General features: G+C 45.1%; 1 protein-coding gene across 1 annotated transcript; it reads left to right on the forward strand.

Annotated features, from left to right (window-relative positions):
* Positions 1–9,018: 9,018 nt before the first annotated feature.
* Positions 9,019–10,492, forward strand: LOC118940083 (kallikrein-8-like). Its single transcript, XM_036948315.1, has one exon. It carries the CDS (start codon positions 9,023–9,025, stop codon positions 9,890–9,892), a length of 870 nt encoding a protein of 289 aa, XP_036804210.1. The 5' UTR covers positions 9,019–9,022; the 3' UTR covers positions 9,893–10,492.
* The last annotated feature ends 8,855 nt before the right edge of the window (positions 10,493–19,347 follow it).

The following is a 19,347-nucleotide window of genomic DNA, read 5'->3' on the forward strand; positions in this document are numbered from 1 at the left end:
GTGACAGAATCAGTGGATTCAGAGGAAAGAATTCTTATTGGAGAAAAGTTAACCATGCCCCCTTCCCTCAGCTGTGCATGTATCTAACAGAAAACAGCATCAGTAAGAGTCCCACACGAGTGATGACTGCACACCTCCAAACACTTGGAAGAGCACTTGGGACCTCCTTCCCAATCCGTTTGACTGTGATCCTGGCTCAGTTGACATGCCGGTAAGTGAAATCAAACAGCTGATCGACCTGTCATGTGACCGAATGCGTTCAGGGGTCACTAAAGAAGAGTTTTGGTTCCTGACTCAAAGGGAATACCCTACCTTCTTCCTCTGAGCATTAGTGCCACATTCAAAACAACTGGAAACTGGGAACTCGGAAATCTCCCACTTCCAACTTCAGTGCATTCAAGACAACTGGGAACTCTAAAAAAAACTCTGAACAGTCATCCAACTCGAAATTCCAACTCAGGATCTCGGGCCTCTTTCTCGAGCTCCGATTTTCCGACCTCATATTTTTCTGAGTTCCCAGCTGTCTTGAGAGCACCATAAAACTGATGGTAACCTTCGTCAGCTCATGTCTGTGTGAAGCTGGATTCAGTGCTCTCGTCTGCACTGGTCCAATCCCTCTAAGGGATTGTGCACAGTTTTTGTCCAAACTTTGGGAAAAGACATCTAAACCAGATGAGTTCCAAACAGTTCATATTGCAGGCTATGCTGCCACTACACCTGCTGCACCTGATGCTGGAGAGCTGGTGGGAGGATGACACCTCACACCCTGTTGTAAATTAAAGGAGGGGAGATCATGAGTCTCGCTCTCCAAATTCAGGGATTAAGAATGAACAGACCAGAGAGGCTTGTAGCTGCAGCTCATGTCCGATGTGGTTTGAACTCTGAAATCTCAACACGAGGTAGAGACGATGAAGTCACCTCCTGGACACTCACTGGTATAGCTGATTAGCTGTCCTAAGTAAAGTATCTAGAAAAGCAAATTTAAGTGGGACCATTCTACTACTCTTTTCAAACCATCGTATTCTACTACTCTCATCCCCCCACTGGGAACCATTGACACGGCTGGCTAGCCTATCTTCAAAGAATCATCTCCCAGAGCGAATGGAAGAATAACAGTATAAGAGATGGGTGGGGGACTCCTTTTGGAAAATCAGAGCCTGACAAGCATGCAGCACAATGGCACATCCCCCTTTCCAAGAAGGCCTGGCTCGGACAGAAAAACACCAAGAACCAGGACATTTACAGGTAAATACAGTCATGATATCTTACTCCAAACGGGTGGCGGTTCGGGTGCAAAGTATCTGATTACTGTGAGAGTCATTTCTAAATGTACCAAAGTATTATGTCTCTGTCTCTCTCTCGCTCACTCTCTACATCACTTTTGTAACAAGCCTCAATATTGTGTCAGTCCGCTAGGGACCTGTTTCTAATGTATTAAGTGTGTATGTTTATCCTGTGTTACCATTTAGTTAGCTAGTAAATAAGTAATTCAACCAATTTGTGTAGTACTGATTCATAAGTAAGGCTGGGTTTTTTGCAGATGCCGAGGTTACGACTGTTCAGAATGATGATACGATACGAAGTTATGATTAACACGTTGACTGTTTTATGGATGTGATGGGCAAAGACCTTTAGAGTTTAATTCGGGAGATGGTAACTCTTTAAGCAACTGCTCTCATAGTGCCCCAAATTCCTAATGAGATAATTGTTACATGATTAACAGTTAAACGTGGTTAGTTGATTATATAAATAACAGTCATTAGATTAATGAAAGTAAAGTCACGACACTGTAGTGTGTTAATCCAGGACATTAATAGTGTATATCCCACTGTAACTTTGTCGCCCTTTACACACTAAGACAGGGATTCAATCCAAGGTGCATAGTTGACAAGCACAATGCACTATCCACAATACACCTTTTAATTTAAGGCAATTTAATCAAATTAATTAATAAAGCTCTCTAACAGAAAGCCATTTATACTGAGTGTACAACACATTAACAACACTTTCCTGATATTGAGTTGCACCCCCCCAAACCCCCCACCCCCCATGGTGTCAAAACGTTCCACAGGGATGCCTCCCATGTTGACTTCAAAGCTAACCACAGTTGTTTCAAGTTGGCTGAATGTCCTTTGGGGGGTGGACCATTCATGATGCACACGGGAAACTGTGCTGCACGAAAAACCCAGCAGCGTTGCAGTTCTTGACACAAGCCGGTGCACCTGGCACCTACTACCATAGCACGTTCAAAGGGACTTCATATCTTGCCTTACCCATTCACCCTCTGAATGGCACACATACACAATCCATGTCTCAATTGTGTCAAGGCTTTTAAATCCTTCTTTAACATTTCTCCTCCCCTTCATCTACACTGATTGAAGTGGCTTTAACAAGTAACATCAATAAGGGATCATAGCTGTCACCTGGATTCACCTGGTCAGTCTACGTCATGGAAAGAGCAGGTGTTCTTAATGTTTTGACTTGTCGATCTCCAAGGCATTTCTAGTCGATCGCCAAACATTTCTGTAAAAAACCCAACGATAAAGCCTTAGTGGCAGGTGCAGCCAATTCAGCTGCCCTGCGCGCCGGGTAGGCAAACTGTTGCCATTTCATGTGTCTGAAGGTACAAACTCTGTCTTCCCGGTGGGCCTGGAGAGGAAATCAAGTGAACTATGACACCGCTGGCCAATCAGATTGCTCAGATGACCGAGTCTGCAGTAAAGTAGCAGGCATAAAATAATGCTATGGCAAAGTTGATACTGTGAGATTTCAAAGCGTTTAAAACCTTGACTAGAGAGAGACTGTCCACGAATACAGCAAAGACCTGCTGTTTTTATGAGTGAGTTCATGTTTAAGTTCTTACTCAGTACTGTCAACACGGTTCTTCTGTCAACACTGTTCTTCTGTCAGCACTGTTGTTCTGTCAGCACTGTTGTTCTGTCAGCACTGTTCTTCTGTCAACACTGTTCTTCTGTCAGCACTGTTGTTCTGTCAGCACTGTTGTTCTGTCAACACTGTTCTTCTGTCAGCACTGTTGTTCTGTCAACACTGTTCTTCTGTCAGCACTGTTGTTCTGTCAACACTGTTCTTCTGTCAGCACTGTTGTTCTGTCAGCACTGTTGTTCTGTCAACACTGTTCTTCTGTCAGCACTGTTCTTCTTTCAACACTGTTGTTCTGTCAACACTGTTCTTCTGTCAACACTGTTCTTCTGTCAGCACTGTTCTTCTTTCAACACTGTTGTTCTGTCAACACTGTTCTTCTGTCAACACTGTTCTTCTTTCAACACTGTTCTTCTGTCAACACTGTTCTTCTGTCAGCACTGTTCTTCTGTCAGCACTGTTGTTCTGTCAACACTGTTCTTCTGTCAGCACTGTTCTTCTGTCAACACTGTTCTTCTTTCAACACTGTTCTTCTGTCAGCACTGTTCTTCTGTCAGCACTGTTCTTCTGTCAGCACTGTTGTTCTGTCAACACTGTTCTTCTGTCAGCACTGTTCTTCTGTCAACACTGTTCTTCTTTCAACACTGTTCTTCTGTCAGCACTGTTCTTCTGTCAGCACTGTTCTTCTGTCAGCACTGTTCTTCATATTTCCACTCAGCCCTACAACAAGCACTGCAGCAGTAATCATTGAGTAGGAAAGTGCATCTATAGGCCTGCGTTGTTGTTATTGTTAGCGGGTTGGGTCTTTTTTAATATCAAGGAATATTTCACTTTCTCTGTTCATAGGAGTAACAACATGAATTGGTGCATGAGGCAGAAATAATACGGTGCCATCAGCTGGAAGATGGTGTTCCTTTTTGGTCAGTGTCAGTGGAGGAAAGGGAGAGCGGAGGGCTGTTGAGAGATGGACCCTCAGTCTGCTGCTCTCTCCCTCCGTTGAGACTGACCCTCAGTCTGCTGCTCTCTCCCACCGTTGAGACTGACCCTCAGTCTGCTGCTCTCTCCCTCCGTTGAGACTGACCCTCAGTCTGCTGCTCTCTCCCTCCGCTGAGACTGACCCTCAGTCTGCTGCTCTCTCCCTCCGCTGAGACTGACTCTCAGTCTGTTGCTCTCTCCCTCCGCTGAGACTGACCCTCAGTCTGCTGCTCTCTCCCTCCGCTGAGACTGACCCTCAGTCTACTGCTCTCTCGCTCCGCTGAGACTGACCCTCAGTCTGCTGCTCTCTCCCTCCACTGAGACTGACCCTCAGTCTGCTGCTCTCTCCCTCCACTGAGACTGATCCTCAGTCTGCTGCTCTCTCCCTCCACTGAGACTGACCCTCAGTCTGCTGCTCTCTCCCTCCACTGAGACTGATCCTCAGTCTGCTGCTCTCTCCCTCTGCTGAGACTGACCCTCAGTCTGCTGCTCTCTCCCTCCTCTGAGATTGACCCTCAGTCTGCTGCTCTCTCCCTCCACTGAGACTGACCCTCAGTCTGCTGCTCTCTCCCTCCGCTGAGACTGACCCTCAGTCTGCTGCTCTCTCCCTCCGCTGAGACTGACCCTCAGTCTGCTGCTCTCTCCCTCCACTGAGACTGACCCTCAGTCTGCTGCTCTCTCCCTCCGCTGAGACTGACCCTCAGTCTGCTGCTCTCTCCCTCCGCTGAGACTGAACATCAGATGCAGGCTCCATCAACCCAGTAAAATAAAAAGCAAATTATTTAAATGTATGCTCACTCAGCTGTGCCTCACAAGTAATACAACAATGGATCTATTACCGGTGTGATCATATAACCTATCTCATATTTTGAAATATAATTGAAAAAAATGTCCCGAACAACAAGGTAAATTCATGCAAAGCCAGTATGCGGTGATAATGTATTGAGCATCTAGCTTACTGCACAACCTCACTGCTACAGTACTGTTTTTAATTGGTTCATGTTGCATAGGCGTACATTTCTTAAGTCAAGTTAATAAACAATCAGAGTGGTGGATCTCAGCATTTTGACTCCGAAAGTGATCTTGACCCAGAAAAGGTTGGTGACCACTGATCTGACGTTACTGTTGGTTGGGATGTGCATTTCCCTGAGGGCCACCAGGGGGAGTCATACATACAGCTGACCTCCAGTACAACACCACTACATTTCTGATGAACACCATAGTTACAGTAACTAACACATACAGTATGTCAACTGTTATAATAAGCATATTACTGTTGACTATGAAAATGATTGGTTCTGGAATAGTTTGGCAGTTTGTGACTGGTTCAGGTTGTATGAGGCCACTCTGTAACCGACAGAGACAGTCAATTCCTGATGAACAAGTCAACAAAAATGAGGTCAACTAATAATTAAGAGGCTACGTTTTGGCCTTATTCAAATGGTCTACGTTTCTCCAGAAGTGTGCACTCATTCCCTCCCCTTCGTGTATTTATTCTTATATTAGTAATACCACACTACATACTCCATTAGAACTTCCAAAATAACTAGGACAAATAAGGAAGTTGATATGTTTAAAGTTGTATTCAGAATTGTGGCGCCCTGAGGGGTAGACACCAATCATCCACACCCTCACCAGCGCCATAAACCATGTAGTCAGCCTAGAATTTATTCAACGTGTGTTGACAGAACAACCTCTCTCTTAACGTTATCAAGACAAAAGAGATGATTATGGACTACAGGAAAAGGAGGACCGAGCACGCACCCATTCTCATCGACAGGGCTGTAGTGGAGCAGGTTGCGAGCTTCAAGTTCCTTAGTGTCCACATCACCAACAAACTAACATGGTCCAAGCACACCAAGTCAGTCGTGAAGAGGGAACAACAAAACCTATTCCCCCTCGGGAGACTGAAAATATTTGGCATGGGTCCTCAGATCCTCATAAGGTTCTACAGCTGCACCATCGAGAGCTGGTTGCATCACTGCCTGGTATGGCAACTGCTCGGCCTCCAACCTCCAACCCCAGGTCGTTGCTGCAAATGAGAACTTGTTCTCAGTCAACTTACCTGGTAAAATAGCGGGTAAATAAATAAAAAATAAATAGTGCGTACGGCCCAGTACATCACTGGGGCCAAGCTTCCTGCCATCCATGACTTCTATACTAGGCGGTGTCAGAGGAAGGGCCTAAAAATTGTCAAAGACTCCAGCCACCTGTTGTATTCAGCGCATGGGACAAATACAATTTGATTTGATTTGAATGCGCCCGCTGGCTTGCAAGTGATCACAGCTGACCTCCATAGACTAGATAATGATGTCTCTAGCCACCCAAAACAGCCACCACACTTATCAGCTGGTAGTTTTCCCTCACTCAGCGGAAAAGAGTGAGAGATCACGTGGCCATAAAAGTAGACAAAGAAGAAATGGACTACTTTAAAATGGAGAAATCCCTCAATGGTGCTGTCACAGAAGCCATCATGGTGCATATGCAAAGAAGGGCCCTCTATCTACCTCTATTGTTTTCCCCTCACTCTGGGGCAAGGACTGAGCGCGAGAAATGGTGCCACCAATTGGCGGTGGTCTCTAAAAGAGATGCTGGTTAAAATGTAGGTAAAACAGTCCGGTAAGAGGACAGATAATGACCAGTAGAACACAGATGTACAGAACATACATTTATTGCCACGCTCCAGACAGACACAAACAAACGTTTTAGTAGAAGAAGTATTGATGCATTGTGAATGGTGATAGTGTGTCTACAAGAGAAGACAAGAGAACACTAGTCTAGCGTAGTACCCTACACAGGGCCAACTAGAATAGACAACGGTGGTAGGTTAGCACGCTAGGCTAGTAGGCCACAAGCTGTGGATTGGTATAGCAAGTAGCAGCTATCCTAGAGCTAGCATGTAATGTGGCTAGGTCAACAATAACAAGGTCATGGGGGTAGCCATCTGGAGTTATGCAATATACAAACATGACGGCCATCTTAAGTCATATGTTAACATTGGGTCCAGGCTGTCGTGTCTGGGCTGAATACTGAAACATGTAAAGACCCCTGACCAACCAAAGTCCACTTTCATTGTTATCCACGCACAACAGTGATGTTTGGGAAAGTCTAGGAAGATGCCCGACCATGCAGGAAACGTCCAGTTGGTAAGTTGCCGTGGAGTGCAGGGGTTTACAGAGATGTCCTCAACCTGCACTCTTAGAGACCACTGAGGGTTCTGAGAAGGAGTTGGGGTTCTCCTACCCCAGATAGGGTCTTTGATTAGCTGACTACGGTTGGTTCACTCTGGTCAGGACAGGAGACTTGCCCAGGCAGTGTTCTAGAAGCAGAGGTGTGAACATGTGGGGGGCAGAGTGACTGGTAAACAATGGTGAGCCCATCCCCAGAGTACCTCAGCTCGTTGCAGGGAAATAGAGTCAGGCAGAGTTGAGAGTCTGGGTGACTATGTGTAACAGTATAACTTTAGACCGTCTCCTCGCCCATACCCGGGCGCGCACCGCTAACTAAGCTAGCCGTTTCACATCCGTTACATATGGTCAGAGAGTTTTCTACGGAGAGTGCAGGTAGATGTGTTTGCAAGTTTGATTTGCTGAACATTTAAGCTGAATTCTTAAACACATCATTTAGGTTGTAACTTTATCGACAGTAAAAGCAATTTTTTTTTGAAATGTACCCCTGTGAGCCTCTGTAGTAGAAACTGAGAGCCTATTTCTGGTCAATGGCAGCACACCTCTTCACATACTGCCACAGGTATTATGTTTCATACCTTTATGTAGTGGACACCATTTGTGTTCACGCTCTCGTGACGAGTACAGCTCTGCCTGAGACTTGTTTTTCCAAAATGTCACCCTTCAGACCGAGGGGATTTACTCCTACTGGCTCTTGGTCTAATGGTGAAGATGCTGGCGCGACATGCGAGACATCCACAATTTGATCCTGGCAGTTACATTTACAGACTTCAACATCGATGGTCACATACTGACGTTTGGTGTCAACTGTCAAAAGTTTGCATAGATTCACTTTCCTAGTGGAGCCATATGCCGTTATGCACCTTTAGTCAAACAGATTATTTTATAGTCACATATAAAGTTCAGTGGAAGTTGTATCAATATTCATATACCAACTGAAATGTGATGTAGAATGATAGCGTAGAGTGGAGTTTTTTTAATCTGGTTTGCTGCCTGAGGCGATTTTGAAAGAGTTGAATAGACGTTGAATGATGAGACTCATTAGGTCAAATTCACCCAGCATAGTTCAGTTAAACCTCTGCGGTATAATGCAAAACCTCTCCTGTCGGAAACATTTAGTGTACGTTGGAGTCTTTTGCACAACTATTCCTCAGAGAGATCATTTGCATACAAACAGCCAGACAAAAAGCCAACTAGGCTATGGCTATGACTTGTGTCAGTCCCAAAAGTTCAACTGAAGACACCAACTGAATTGAACTTCCCCAGGGGGGAATTGATTAGTCTCAGGCCTTATACACACATTTTGTTCTTCTTTTTGTTCTTCCACATACTATATGTCTGGCTATGCATCATGACTAGGTCCCCAAGGTTTTCCTGAGCATTTGTCCTGACTGGGGGGAGCTCTGGGCCCAATTAGTAGGACGTCACTGGCTATAACTGGCATGTTTTCCCTTTTCATGTCACTCTCATAATTGGATAGAGTTAGGATTTAGGGATGCAGTTGAGTATAACTACAATTATGTTATTTTACAGGTAGTTTATTATTGAGTTTATTTTGCAATCCCCCAGGAAACACACACACACACACACACACACACACACACACACACACACACACACACACACACACACACACACACACACACACACACACATACACACACACACACACACACACACACACACACACACACACACACACACACACACACACACATACATACACTCACACTCACACACCTTACAAGCACCCTGTCAGAGTTAGAATTTGAAACACCGACCGGGTAACAGGCATGTCTCTCTAACCTCTGGGCTACCTGGACACCCCTCTTTATGGATTCATTCAAATAATTCAATTTTACATATGTAAAGTCACGGTACCAAAGAATCAGACAATCAAATGAAGTTGATTAGCATGCTGGACACTGGTTGGTGGATATGTTCTGAGATACGGGGCCAGAATATGTTTAAAAACACAGATGTTTCCTCTGGAAAGTACAGCGGTCATGAAGACCATGAAGATCCTGAGCGGTGTTCTGATACTCTCCCTGATGTTGGCCGAGACCACGTTGGGCGACATTCAGAAGAGAGTGGTCGGGGGAAACACGTGCAGTCCCACTGAAAGGCGATACCATGTCCGTTTGACAGCTAAAACTCCAACGAACGGATTGGAAAAGCTCTGTGGCAGCTCTCTGATCACCAACAGGTGGCTTCTAACCGCCGCTCGCTGTTGGCCTGCTGGACCAGAATGGAAGATGTATGCAGAAGTAGGTGGACATCCCGGCCCTGTGAAACCTCAAGTAGAAATCAAACAGAAGATGATACATACAGATAAGAAAGGAAAAACCCATGACATCATGCTACTGCAGTTACCAACTCCTGTTCCGGGAGCTATTCCAGGTCCTGGGGTTGATCCAATCCCTCTTGGTGATTGTACACAATTTTTGGCCAAACTTCGGGGGAAGACATCTAAACCAGAAGTGTTCCAAACAGTTCAGATTGCAGGCTATGATGCCACTACACCTGCTGCACCTGACGCTGGGGTACTTGATGCTGAGGACCCTGCTGCTGAGGCACCTGATGCTGCCAACACCAGAGTCCTACATTGTGCAGAGGTGGATGTTATGAAATGTGACGCCTCCGTGGCAAAGTCCCATCAAGACATCTTCTGTGCACAACGTGCCGGAGTGGAAACCTGTAGAAGTGACTCTGGAGCAGGTGTGGTGTATAAGAACCAGCTCTATGGTGTCTTCATCGCTGAGGACAATGGTGAAGAATGTTCTGCAGCGGCAATCATCATGGATGTCTGCAAGTACAAAGATTGGATAAAGAAGGTAATTGGAAAATAAAGAAGAAAACTGACCGTTTTCATTTGATTAACATCAAAAGCTGATTATTGTATCCTAATAAACCATGAAAGAGATCTCAGATTTACTCAATGTAATTGGTCTTGTTATAACTGTAGTGGGTTAATCCAGGATGTTGATAGTGTATATCCCATTGTGGTACTGTATAGTTTAGTACATCCCACTGTAACTCTGTCTGCCTGGACACACGAAGGATGGTATTCAATCAAAGGTGTGTCGTTGACATCACACTGCACCATCCACAATATGCCATTTAATTCAAAGCAATTTCACAGATGTTTGCAGATATTGTATTCACAGTAAATGCTGCAAATGTTGTCTCAAACATAAATGACCTTTAAAAGTCATGTGCAGCGTGGCTGTTGTCAATGCACCTTGGATTGAATCTCTGTTTTAACCAACACACTGTGTCTGGACATTCACCAACAACACACTGTCTCTGGTCATTCACCAACAACACACTGTCTCTGGACATTCACCAACAACACACTGTCTCTGGACATTCACCAACAACACACTGTCTCTGGACATTCACCAACAACACACTGTCTCTGGACATTCACCAACAACACACTGTCTCTGGACATTCACCAACAACACACTGTCTCTGGACATTCACCAACAACACACTGTCTCTGGACATTCACCAACAACACACTGTCTCTGGACATTCACCAACAACACACTGTCTCTGGACATTCACCAACAACACACTGTCTCTGGACATTCACCAACAACACATTAACTAGGATACTACTTCAGTGAAATAATGAATGAACTAAATATACATTTAACACTAATAAAACCTTTTACTGTTGACGATTAAAATGATTGGTTCTGGAATAAGCTGGTTGTTTTTTGCTCTATGAGATACAAAGATTTGTCCAAAATGGCACCCTATTTCTTATTTACTGCACTACATTTGACCAGGTCCCATATGTGTCTGGTAAAAAGTGTACTATACAGGGAGTGCCATTTGGGACATTGCCATGTTCTGCCAGACTTATAGTACAGCACCGTGACATGTATCTGTAGCTGTGAGTAAAGCATGTCTCCCTACATAGGGAGAATCCCCATAAGCACTGAGGTGAAATCAGACTGAGTCGGGTTGTTTGAGGCTACTCAAGCTGTAACTGACAGACACAATCAATTCCTGATGAAAAAGTCAACATAAAGAGGGAGAATTGTAAACAAAACCTTTGGCTGAGGTAAGAGGCTAAGATTGCTGATTCTCTACCCTTTTCCAAAAGTGTGCACTTGTTCCCTCCCACTCATGTATTTAAAAACATTGGATTGGTGCAACCATGGCTGGAGGGAGTTTTCACCATATTCCTCACACCAGTCCATTCCTTTCAAATCCACGAGGGAAGTGTACAAGTGCACACTTCGGGAGAAAGGTAGAGGATTGGACTGTAGCCTTCGATTCAGTCAAACATCCTTGAGCCAACCTCAAGACGAACTCAAACCAACATAAATAGCTCTTAAATGGGACAAATCAAGGTGGAACAGAGAGTTCTACTCTTATTCTGCCTTACTGTCTCTCTGTTACCACTCTTACCCCTGCCTTCCCCTTCTCTCCCCCGCCCTTCGAACATTTCCATTTACTCCCCACACTTAGAGGGGTCATGATTTGTAATTTTCACTTTCCATGACAAAGCCATCACCTACAGAGAGATGAACCTGGAGAAGAGTCCCCTAAGCAAGCTGGTCCTGGGACTCTGTTCACAAACACAAACACACCCCACAGAGCCCCAGGGCAGCAACACAATTAGACCCAACCAAATCATGAGAAAACAAAAAGATAATTACTTGACACATTGGAAAGATTTTTTTAAAAACAGAGTAAACTAGAATGCTATTTGGCCCTAAACAGAGAGTACACAGTGGCAGAATACCTGACAAATGTGACTGACCCAAAAATAAGGAAATCTTGACTATGTACAGTTTCAGTGAGCATTGCCCTGCTATTGAGAAAGGCCGCCGTAGGCAGACCTGGCTCTCAAGAGAAGACAGGCTATGTGCTCACTGCCCACAAAATGAGGTGGAAACTGAGTTGCACTTCCTAACTTCCTGCCAAATGTATGACCATATTAGAGACACGTATTTCCCTCATTACACACTTTAGCTTTTTTGTTGAACTGAATTGTTGAACTTCATATGCATAATCTCCAGCACCAGCCCAACATCAACATATGTGAAAACAGCGAGTTTCTATGTTTAGTAGTCAAAAAGACAGAGCACACTTCTGATAGACTTAAAGGGGCAGTATGTAGTTGCTACACCCATTTAAAAAAGAAATAAATTATATATATTAATGTAGAGATATAATTTCACCGTACTATATGTAGTAGAAGGTGATGGGTTAAAAGAAGCCTACATAACCAACCCATAAAGTCAAATTTAACATTCATGTTATCACGCCCTGGCCTTAGTTATCTTTGTTTTCTTTATTATTTTGGTTAGGTCAGGGTGTGACATGGGGGATTTATGTGTTTGGCTTGTCTAGGCTTTTTGTAGATGTATGGGGTTGTGTTCATTCTAGGTGTTTATGTAAGTCTATGGTTGCCTGGATTGGTTCTCAATCAGAGGCAGGTGTTTATCGTTGTCTCTGATTGGGAACCATATTTAGGCAGCCATATTCTTTGGGTATTGTGTGGGTGATTGTTTCCTGTGTCAGTGTTTGTGCCACACGGGACTGTTTCGTTGCCAGTTCACTTTATTATTTTGTATCTGTGTTCATGTTTAGGTTTTCTTATTAAAAACCATGGACACCTACCATGCTGCGTATTGGTCCGATCCTTGTTTCACCTCTTCAGGGGAAGAGGAGGAAATCTGCCGTGACAGAATCATCCACCAAAACAGGACCAAGCAGCGTGGTGACAGGCAGCGGCAGGAGGAGCAGCGCAATCAGGACTTCTGGACTTGGGAGGAGATCCTAGACGGGATAGGACCCTGGGCACAGCCAGGAGAATATCGCCGCCCCAAATAAGAGCTGGAGGCAGCGACGGCGGAGAGGCGCTGGTATGAGGAGGCAGCACGGCGGCGCGGATGGAAGCCCGAGAGTCAGCCCCAAAAATGTCTTGGGAGGGGGCACACAGGAAGTGTGGCGAAGCCAGGTAGCAGACCTGCGCCAACTTCCTGTGCTTACCGGAGGGCGAGAGAGACCGGGCAGGCACCGTGTTATGCTGTGGAGCGCACGGTGTCCCCAGTGCGGGTGCATAGCCCGGAGCGGTACATATAGGTCTCCAGTGTGTCTCCTTGGGCCGGCGTACATGGCACCAGCCTTACGCATGGTGTCCCCGGTTCGCCTGCACAGTCCAGTGCGGGCTATTCCACCTCGCCGCACTGGCAGGGCGACCGGGAGCATTCAACCAGGTAAGGTTGGGCAGGCTCGATGCTTAAGAGCTCCAGTGCGCCTGCAAGGTCCGGTCTATCCAGTGCCACCTCCACGCACCAGCCCTCCGGTGGCAGCCCCCCGCACCAGGTTTCCTGTGCGTGTCCAGAGCCCAGGACTCCCTGTTCCTCCTCCCCGCACTCGCCCTGAGGTGCATGTCCTCGGCCCAGTACCACCAGTGCCGGCACCACGCACCAGGCCTACAGTGCGCCTCGCCTGTCCAGAGCTGCGAGAGTCTCCCGCCTGTCCAGAGCTGCTAGAGTCTCCCGCCTGTCCAGAGCTGCTAGAGTCTCCCGCCTGTCCAGAGCTGCTAGAGTCTCCCGCCTGTCCAGAGCTGCTAGAGTCTCCCGCCTGTCCAGAGCTGCTAGAGTCTCCTGCCTGTCCAGAGCTGCTAGAGTCTCCCGCCTGTCCAGAGCTGCTAGAGTCTCCCGCCTGTCCAGAGCTGCTAGAGTCTCCCGCCTGTCCAGAGCTGCTAGAGTCTTCCGCCTATCCAGAGCAGCCAGTCCGCAAGGAGCCGCCAGAGCCGCCAGTCCGCAAGGAGCTGCCAGAGCCGCCAGTCTGCAAGGAGCCGCCAGAGCCGCCAGTCTGCAAGGAGCCGCCAGAGCCGCCAGTCTGCAAGGAGCCGCCAGAGCCGCCAGTCTGCAAGGAGCCGCCAGAGCCGCCAATCTGCAAGGAGCCGCCACAGCCGCCAGTCTGCAAGGAGCCGCCAGAGCCGCCAGTCTGCAAGGAGCCGCCAGTCTGCCAGGATCCGCCAGAGCCGCCGTTCAGCCAGGATCCGCCAGAGCCGCCGTTCAGCCAGGATCTGCCAGAGCCGCCAGTCAGCCAGGAGCCGCCAGAGCCGCAAGTCAGCCAGGAGCCGCCAGAGCCGTCAGTCAGCCAGAAGACGCCAGAGCCGTCAACCAGCCTGAGCTATCTCTCAGTCCTGAGCTACCCCTCAGTCCTGAGCTACCCCTCAGTCCTGAGCTACCTCAGTCCGGAGTTGTCCCTCAGTCCAGTGGGGCAATTTAGTAGGGTTGCCAATCCTAGGTCGGCGGCGAGGGTCGCCGTTCCTAGGAAGAGACTAAAGCGGACAAAGACTATGGTGGAGTGGGGTCCACGTCCCGCCACCATGGACAGACGCCCACCCAGACCCTCCCCTATGGATATAGGTGTGCGGCCGGGAGTCCGCACCTTTGGGGGGGTGGGGGGGTACTGTCACGCCCTGGCCTTTGTTATCTTTGTTTTCTTTATTATTTTGGTTAGGTCAGGGTGTGACATGGGGGATTTATGTGTTGTCTAGGGGTTTTTGTATATTTATGGGGTTGTGTTCATTCCAGGTGTTTTTGTAAGTCTATGGTTGCCTGGATTGGTTCTCAATCAGAGGCAGGTGTTTATCGTTGTCTCTGATTGGGAACCATATTTAGGCAGCCATATTCTTTGGGTATTGTGTGGGTGATTGTTTCCTGTGTCAGTGTTTGTGCCACACGGGACTGTTTCGTTGTCAGTTCACTTTATTATTTTGTATCTGTGTTCATGTTTAGGTTTTCTTATTAAAAACCATGGACACCTACCACGCTGTGTATTGGTCCGATCCTTGTTTCACCTCTTCAGAGAAAGAGGAGGAAATCTGCCGTGACACATGTACGGCCAGCTACGTAAACTTTAACATGGATTTATCCGGCAATAGATGTTGTTCAATTGGCAACATACATTTTTGTCTTCTTCTAATGTCTTAAGGCCAGGCACCACAGGCTAATAGTTTGTTTTTCTTTACTGTCATTAGACTGAAACTTTACCAGTTGAAAGTATACAAAAATACAAGATATTATTGGATTACAAGTTTTATTTATTTTTTTATTAAAATATGCAAATGAGGCAAACAGTCTGTAAATATGCGCTAATATGCATGTTATGATAATCTGTTTTTCAACACATTGTTTCAAGGCAGAATGTTTTTGTTTTATTGTGATAAGACACTCAATGGTCAGATTTTACAGATCAGTTTATCAAAATATTGTAATTTCATAGAATAATTTTAAAAACACTATTCACATTTTTGACAGATGCATATTTTGCGTATATTTACACATAAAATGACACTTCAAATCAAAACGACTCAATATATATAAAAAAGCCTCTGTAAAAGTCTGACTATAAGACCTAAGAACCTGTGTGTGGAATAATGAGTGTGCGTTCTATGAAGACTGAGAACAATGAATTGGTGCACCAGGAACATGTCATTTTGAGAAATTGGCCGATATAGGCTAATGCAATTAAAATGTACTTACCATAAATATGACCATGTATGTCACATTAATTCAACACTTATTCATATATCACTTCTAAACTGACACATGGACATCAAATATACCTTTTACAATTACATTAGCACGTTTAATACATTTGTTTCAAGCAGTAGAGCATATGCTTTGAATACTGGTCTGTTGTCAAATATGCAGTTTTGGGCAAATTCTCATATCACTTTGCTCAATTTGTCACATACAAGGATGTTGGATGGCTGTTGAAATGTGCAGGACATTAATCAGCTATGCCTGCCCACTACGTAAGGCCCTTGTTGCTGGTGACGCTTTACTTTCTTGACTATGTCATGGGACCTGCGCCTACGCTTGGCACACTACATTGAAGCAGCATCAGCTCCCCTCTGATTGCTCCAGTGTCACCAAAGTGCCGTCAAGCCACAATTTGTTCATCACATTTGTTCGAGCAGTGGCTCCCTCATTGGTGGCTACTGCCATACTGGCTGCTCCGTCAATGCGGCTTTTGCCCACGAAGACAGTTTTGGGGCATCGCGACCATATTACAGACATTCCTTTGCATTCTGGGTTCCTCCGTGCTACATTCTTTTGAGGACGTTAACATTTGACATCATGATATACAGGTACCATTTTCTGTGCAACCTCTACTAAAACATATATGGCCTCCAAGGGTTTTGTGACAGGGGGAATCTTCAACATTTTCTATGACTTGCTGATACCAGCACCAATGAACACACCTATCCCATAGTTGGAAGTGAATCCTCTCTTATGCCAAGTGTCATCGAAGGATACATGAATGTCTATGATGGCATCCTCATCCTCCTTCAGCAACACTGTTATGTCTGGCTCTTTATCTGTATCCTCACCCTCCTTCAGCAACACTGCTATGTCTGGCTCTATATCTGTATCCTCATCCTCCTTCAGCAACACTGCTATGTCTGGCTCTATATCTGTATCCTCACCCTCCTTCAGCAACACTGCTATGTCTGGCTCTATATCTGTATCCTCATCCTCCTTCAGCAACACTGCTATGTCTGGCTCTATATCTGTATCCTCATCCTCCTTCAGCAACACTGCTATGTCTGGCTCTATATCTGTATCCTCATCCTCCTTCAGCAACACTGCTATGTCTGGCTCTATATCTGTATCCTCACCCTCCTTCAGCAACACTGCTATGTCTGGCTCTATATCTGTATCCTCACCCTCCTTCAGCAACACTGCTATGTCTGGCTCTATATCTGTATCCTCATCCTCCTTCAGTAACACTGCTATGTCTGGCTCTATATCTGTATCCTCATCCTCCTTCAGCAACACTGCTATGTCTGGCTCTATATCTGTATCCTCACCCTCCTTCAGCAACACTGCTATGTCTGGCTCTATATCTGTATCCTCACCCTCCTTCAGCAACACTGCTATGTCTGGCTCTATATCTGTATCCTCACCCTCCTTCAGCAACACTGCTATGTCTGGCTCTATATCTGTATCCTCACCCTCCTTCAGCAACACTGCTATGTCTGGCTCTATATCTGTATCCTCACCCTCCTTCAGCAACACTGCTCTGTCTGGCTCTATATCTGTATCCTCACCCTCCTTCAGCAACACTGCTATGTCTGGCTCTATATCTGTATCCTCACCCTCCTTCAGCAACACTGCTATGTCTGGCTCTATATCTGTATCCTCATCCTCCTTCAGCAACACTGCTATGTCTGGCTCTATATCTGTATCCTCACCCTCCTTCAGCAACACTGCTATGTCTGGCTCTATATCTGTATCCTCATCCTCCTTCAGCAACACTGCTCTGTCTGGCTCTATATCTGCGTATATTTATATTTGCAGTACTCTCCATTGACTGTAGCCCTCTCCGAATCTTTGCAACTGAAGTGCGGGGGAAAAGTACGTATTATGTCTGTCGACATTCCAGACATAACTGCAGGACTAAATATCAGCGTGTTACACTATGTAAATATTAGCATATCAGCATGTTACACTATGTAAATATTAGCATATCAGCGTGTTACACTATGTAAATATTAGCATATCAGCGTGTTACACTATGTAAATATTAGCATATCAGCGTGTTACACTATGTAAATATTAGCATATCAGCGTGTTACACTATGTAAATATTAGCATATCAGAGTGTTACACTATGTAAATATTAGCATATCAGCGTGTTACACTATGTAAATATTAGCATATCAGCGTGTTACACTATGTAAATATTAACATATCAGCGTGTTACACTATGTAAATATTAGCGTATCAGCGTGTTACACTATGTAAATATTAGCATATCAGCGTGTTACACTATGTAAATATTAGCATATCAGCGTGTTACACTATGTAAATATTAGCATATCAGCGTGTTACACTATGTAAATATTAGCATATCAGCATGTTACACTATGGAAATATTAACATATCAGCGTGTATTTACTTTATGTAAAGCAATGACACTGTAGGCCTGTGTGACAGTCTCTTTGTAAAGTTATGTTTTACTATCACTGTGTTTTGTTAACTTTGAATGCATTTGCTGGAGCAAGAAAATACAGATTATTTATACACAGGAAGTCACCTGACAATAATGTGCTACTCTCCCTTTTTATTTACCTGTCATTCTCCTGTCATGTCTCTGATATGAGCTGAGAACCAAGGAAGAAATCCGTAGGACTTGGTGATTTTCAGTCCAGTGTTTAGACAATTAGGGCAAATCAAATCATGTACAAGTTGGTTTATTTGAGATGTAGAATAAAAACCACTGTTGGCTGGCTGCTGTCTGGTTGATCGCTGCTAGTTGTCATCTTCATCTCAACTAATTTGCGTCTCAACGCGCTGCTGCGGGCTACCGGCTTTTCCTCCTCTACCCTGTACTGCCACTGCCTCGATCGGCGGATCAGGCATATCCTTTCTTTCATTCACTGCTTTTCTCGTATTGGCTAACTGAGATCGTCTATTTTTATTCACATACTGTAGGCATATTCTTCGAGATTTTCTCATTTGGTCTCTCTTTACATTTGTCTCTCTTCTTCGCGGGAGATATTTTCAAACAAGAAAGCGCTGTGAGGCATTTTAACCAATTAGGTTGCCGGAAAGGGCCTTTAAATGCCAGTAACCAATCGGATGTCAGGAAATTACTCATCTTTCCGCACGAAGCACCACGTATACAACGGATATAGCCATGTATGGACTATCCAACGATATGCTCCGGAAAACAAACTTTTGAATGATTAACGATTCAACATGGAAAGTAAAAAATAATAGCGGTTGAAGTTCTACATGAAACATGCTATCAATAACAACATTTATGGTCGATGTAGTTGACGGAGTTGGGATTAAATAATACAAATAAAGTATTTCTATAAATTATTGCCGATTTATTTGTGCATTTTATGAAAGTATGGTAGTATAGTTTCAAAATATCCCAAAATCTGAAAATTGACAGATGGCAGCAAAATCACAATTTTTGCCTGTGGTGCCTGGCCTTAAGGGGAAAGTCATCTAAAAGTAACTGTCAGGATCCTCATGTGTATGTAGTACTGGGTGAACATCCAGCCTCAGGTCAAGTCAAGGCTGCAGTAAAATTTAAAGTTACTGATACACATGCTCATCCAGACCAGCATGACATCATGCTACTGAAGTTACCTGAATCTGCCAAGGAGACTATTACGCCTGTGAATCCTCCTGACTGTTTAACTACACCTGGGTCACCTGGGCCTTCACAAGCCAAACAGAGAAAAACAGAGGACAGTGGGTAGGGAATAACAACTCTTTTTTTGTGCAAAACGATT

The sequence above is a fragment of the Oncorhynchus mykiss genome, chromosome 17 (assembly GCF_013265735.2).
Source record: "Oncorhynchus mykiss isolate Arlee chromosome 17, USDA_OmykA_1.1, whole genome shotgun sequence".
Classification (NCBI taxonomy): domain Eukaryota; kingdom Metazoa; phylum Chordata; class Actinopteri; order Salmoniformes; family Salmonidae; genus Oncorhynchus; species Oncorhynchus mykiss.

Excerpts from the sequence above, each read along its gene's own strand:
- LOC118940083 (XM_036948315.1), top strand. The coding sequence starts at position 9,023 with ATGTTTCCTCTGGAAAGTACAGCGGTCATGAAGACCATGAAGATCCTG.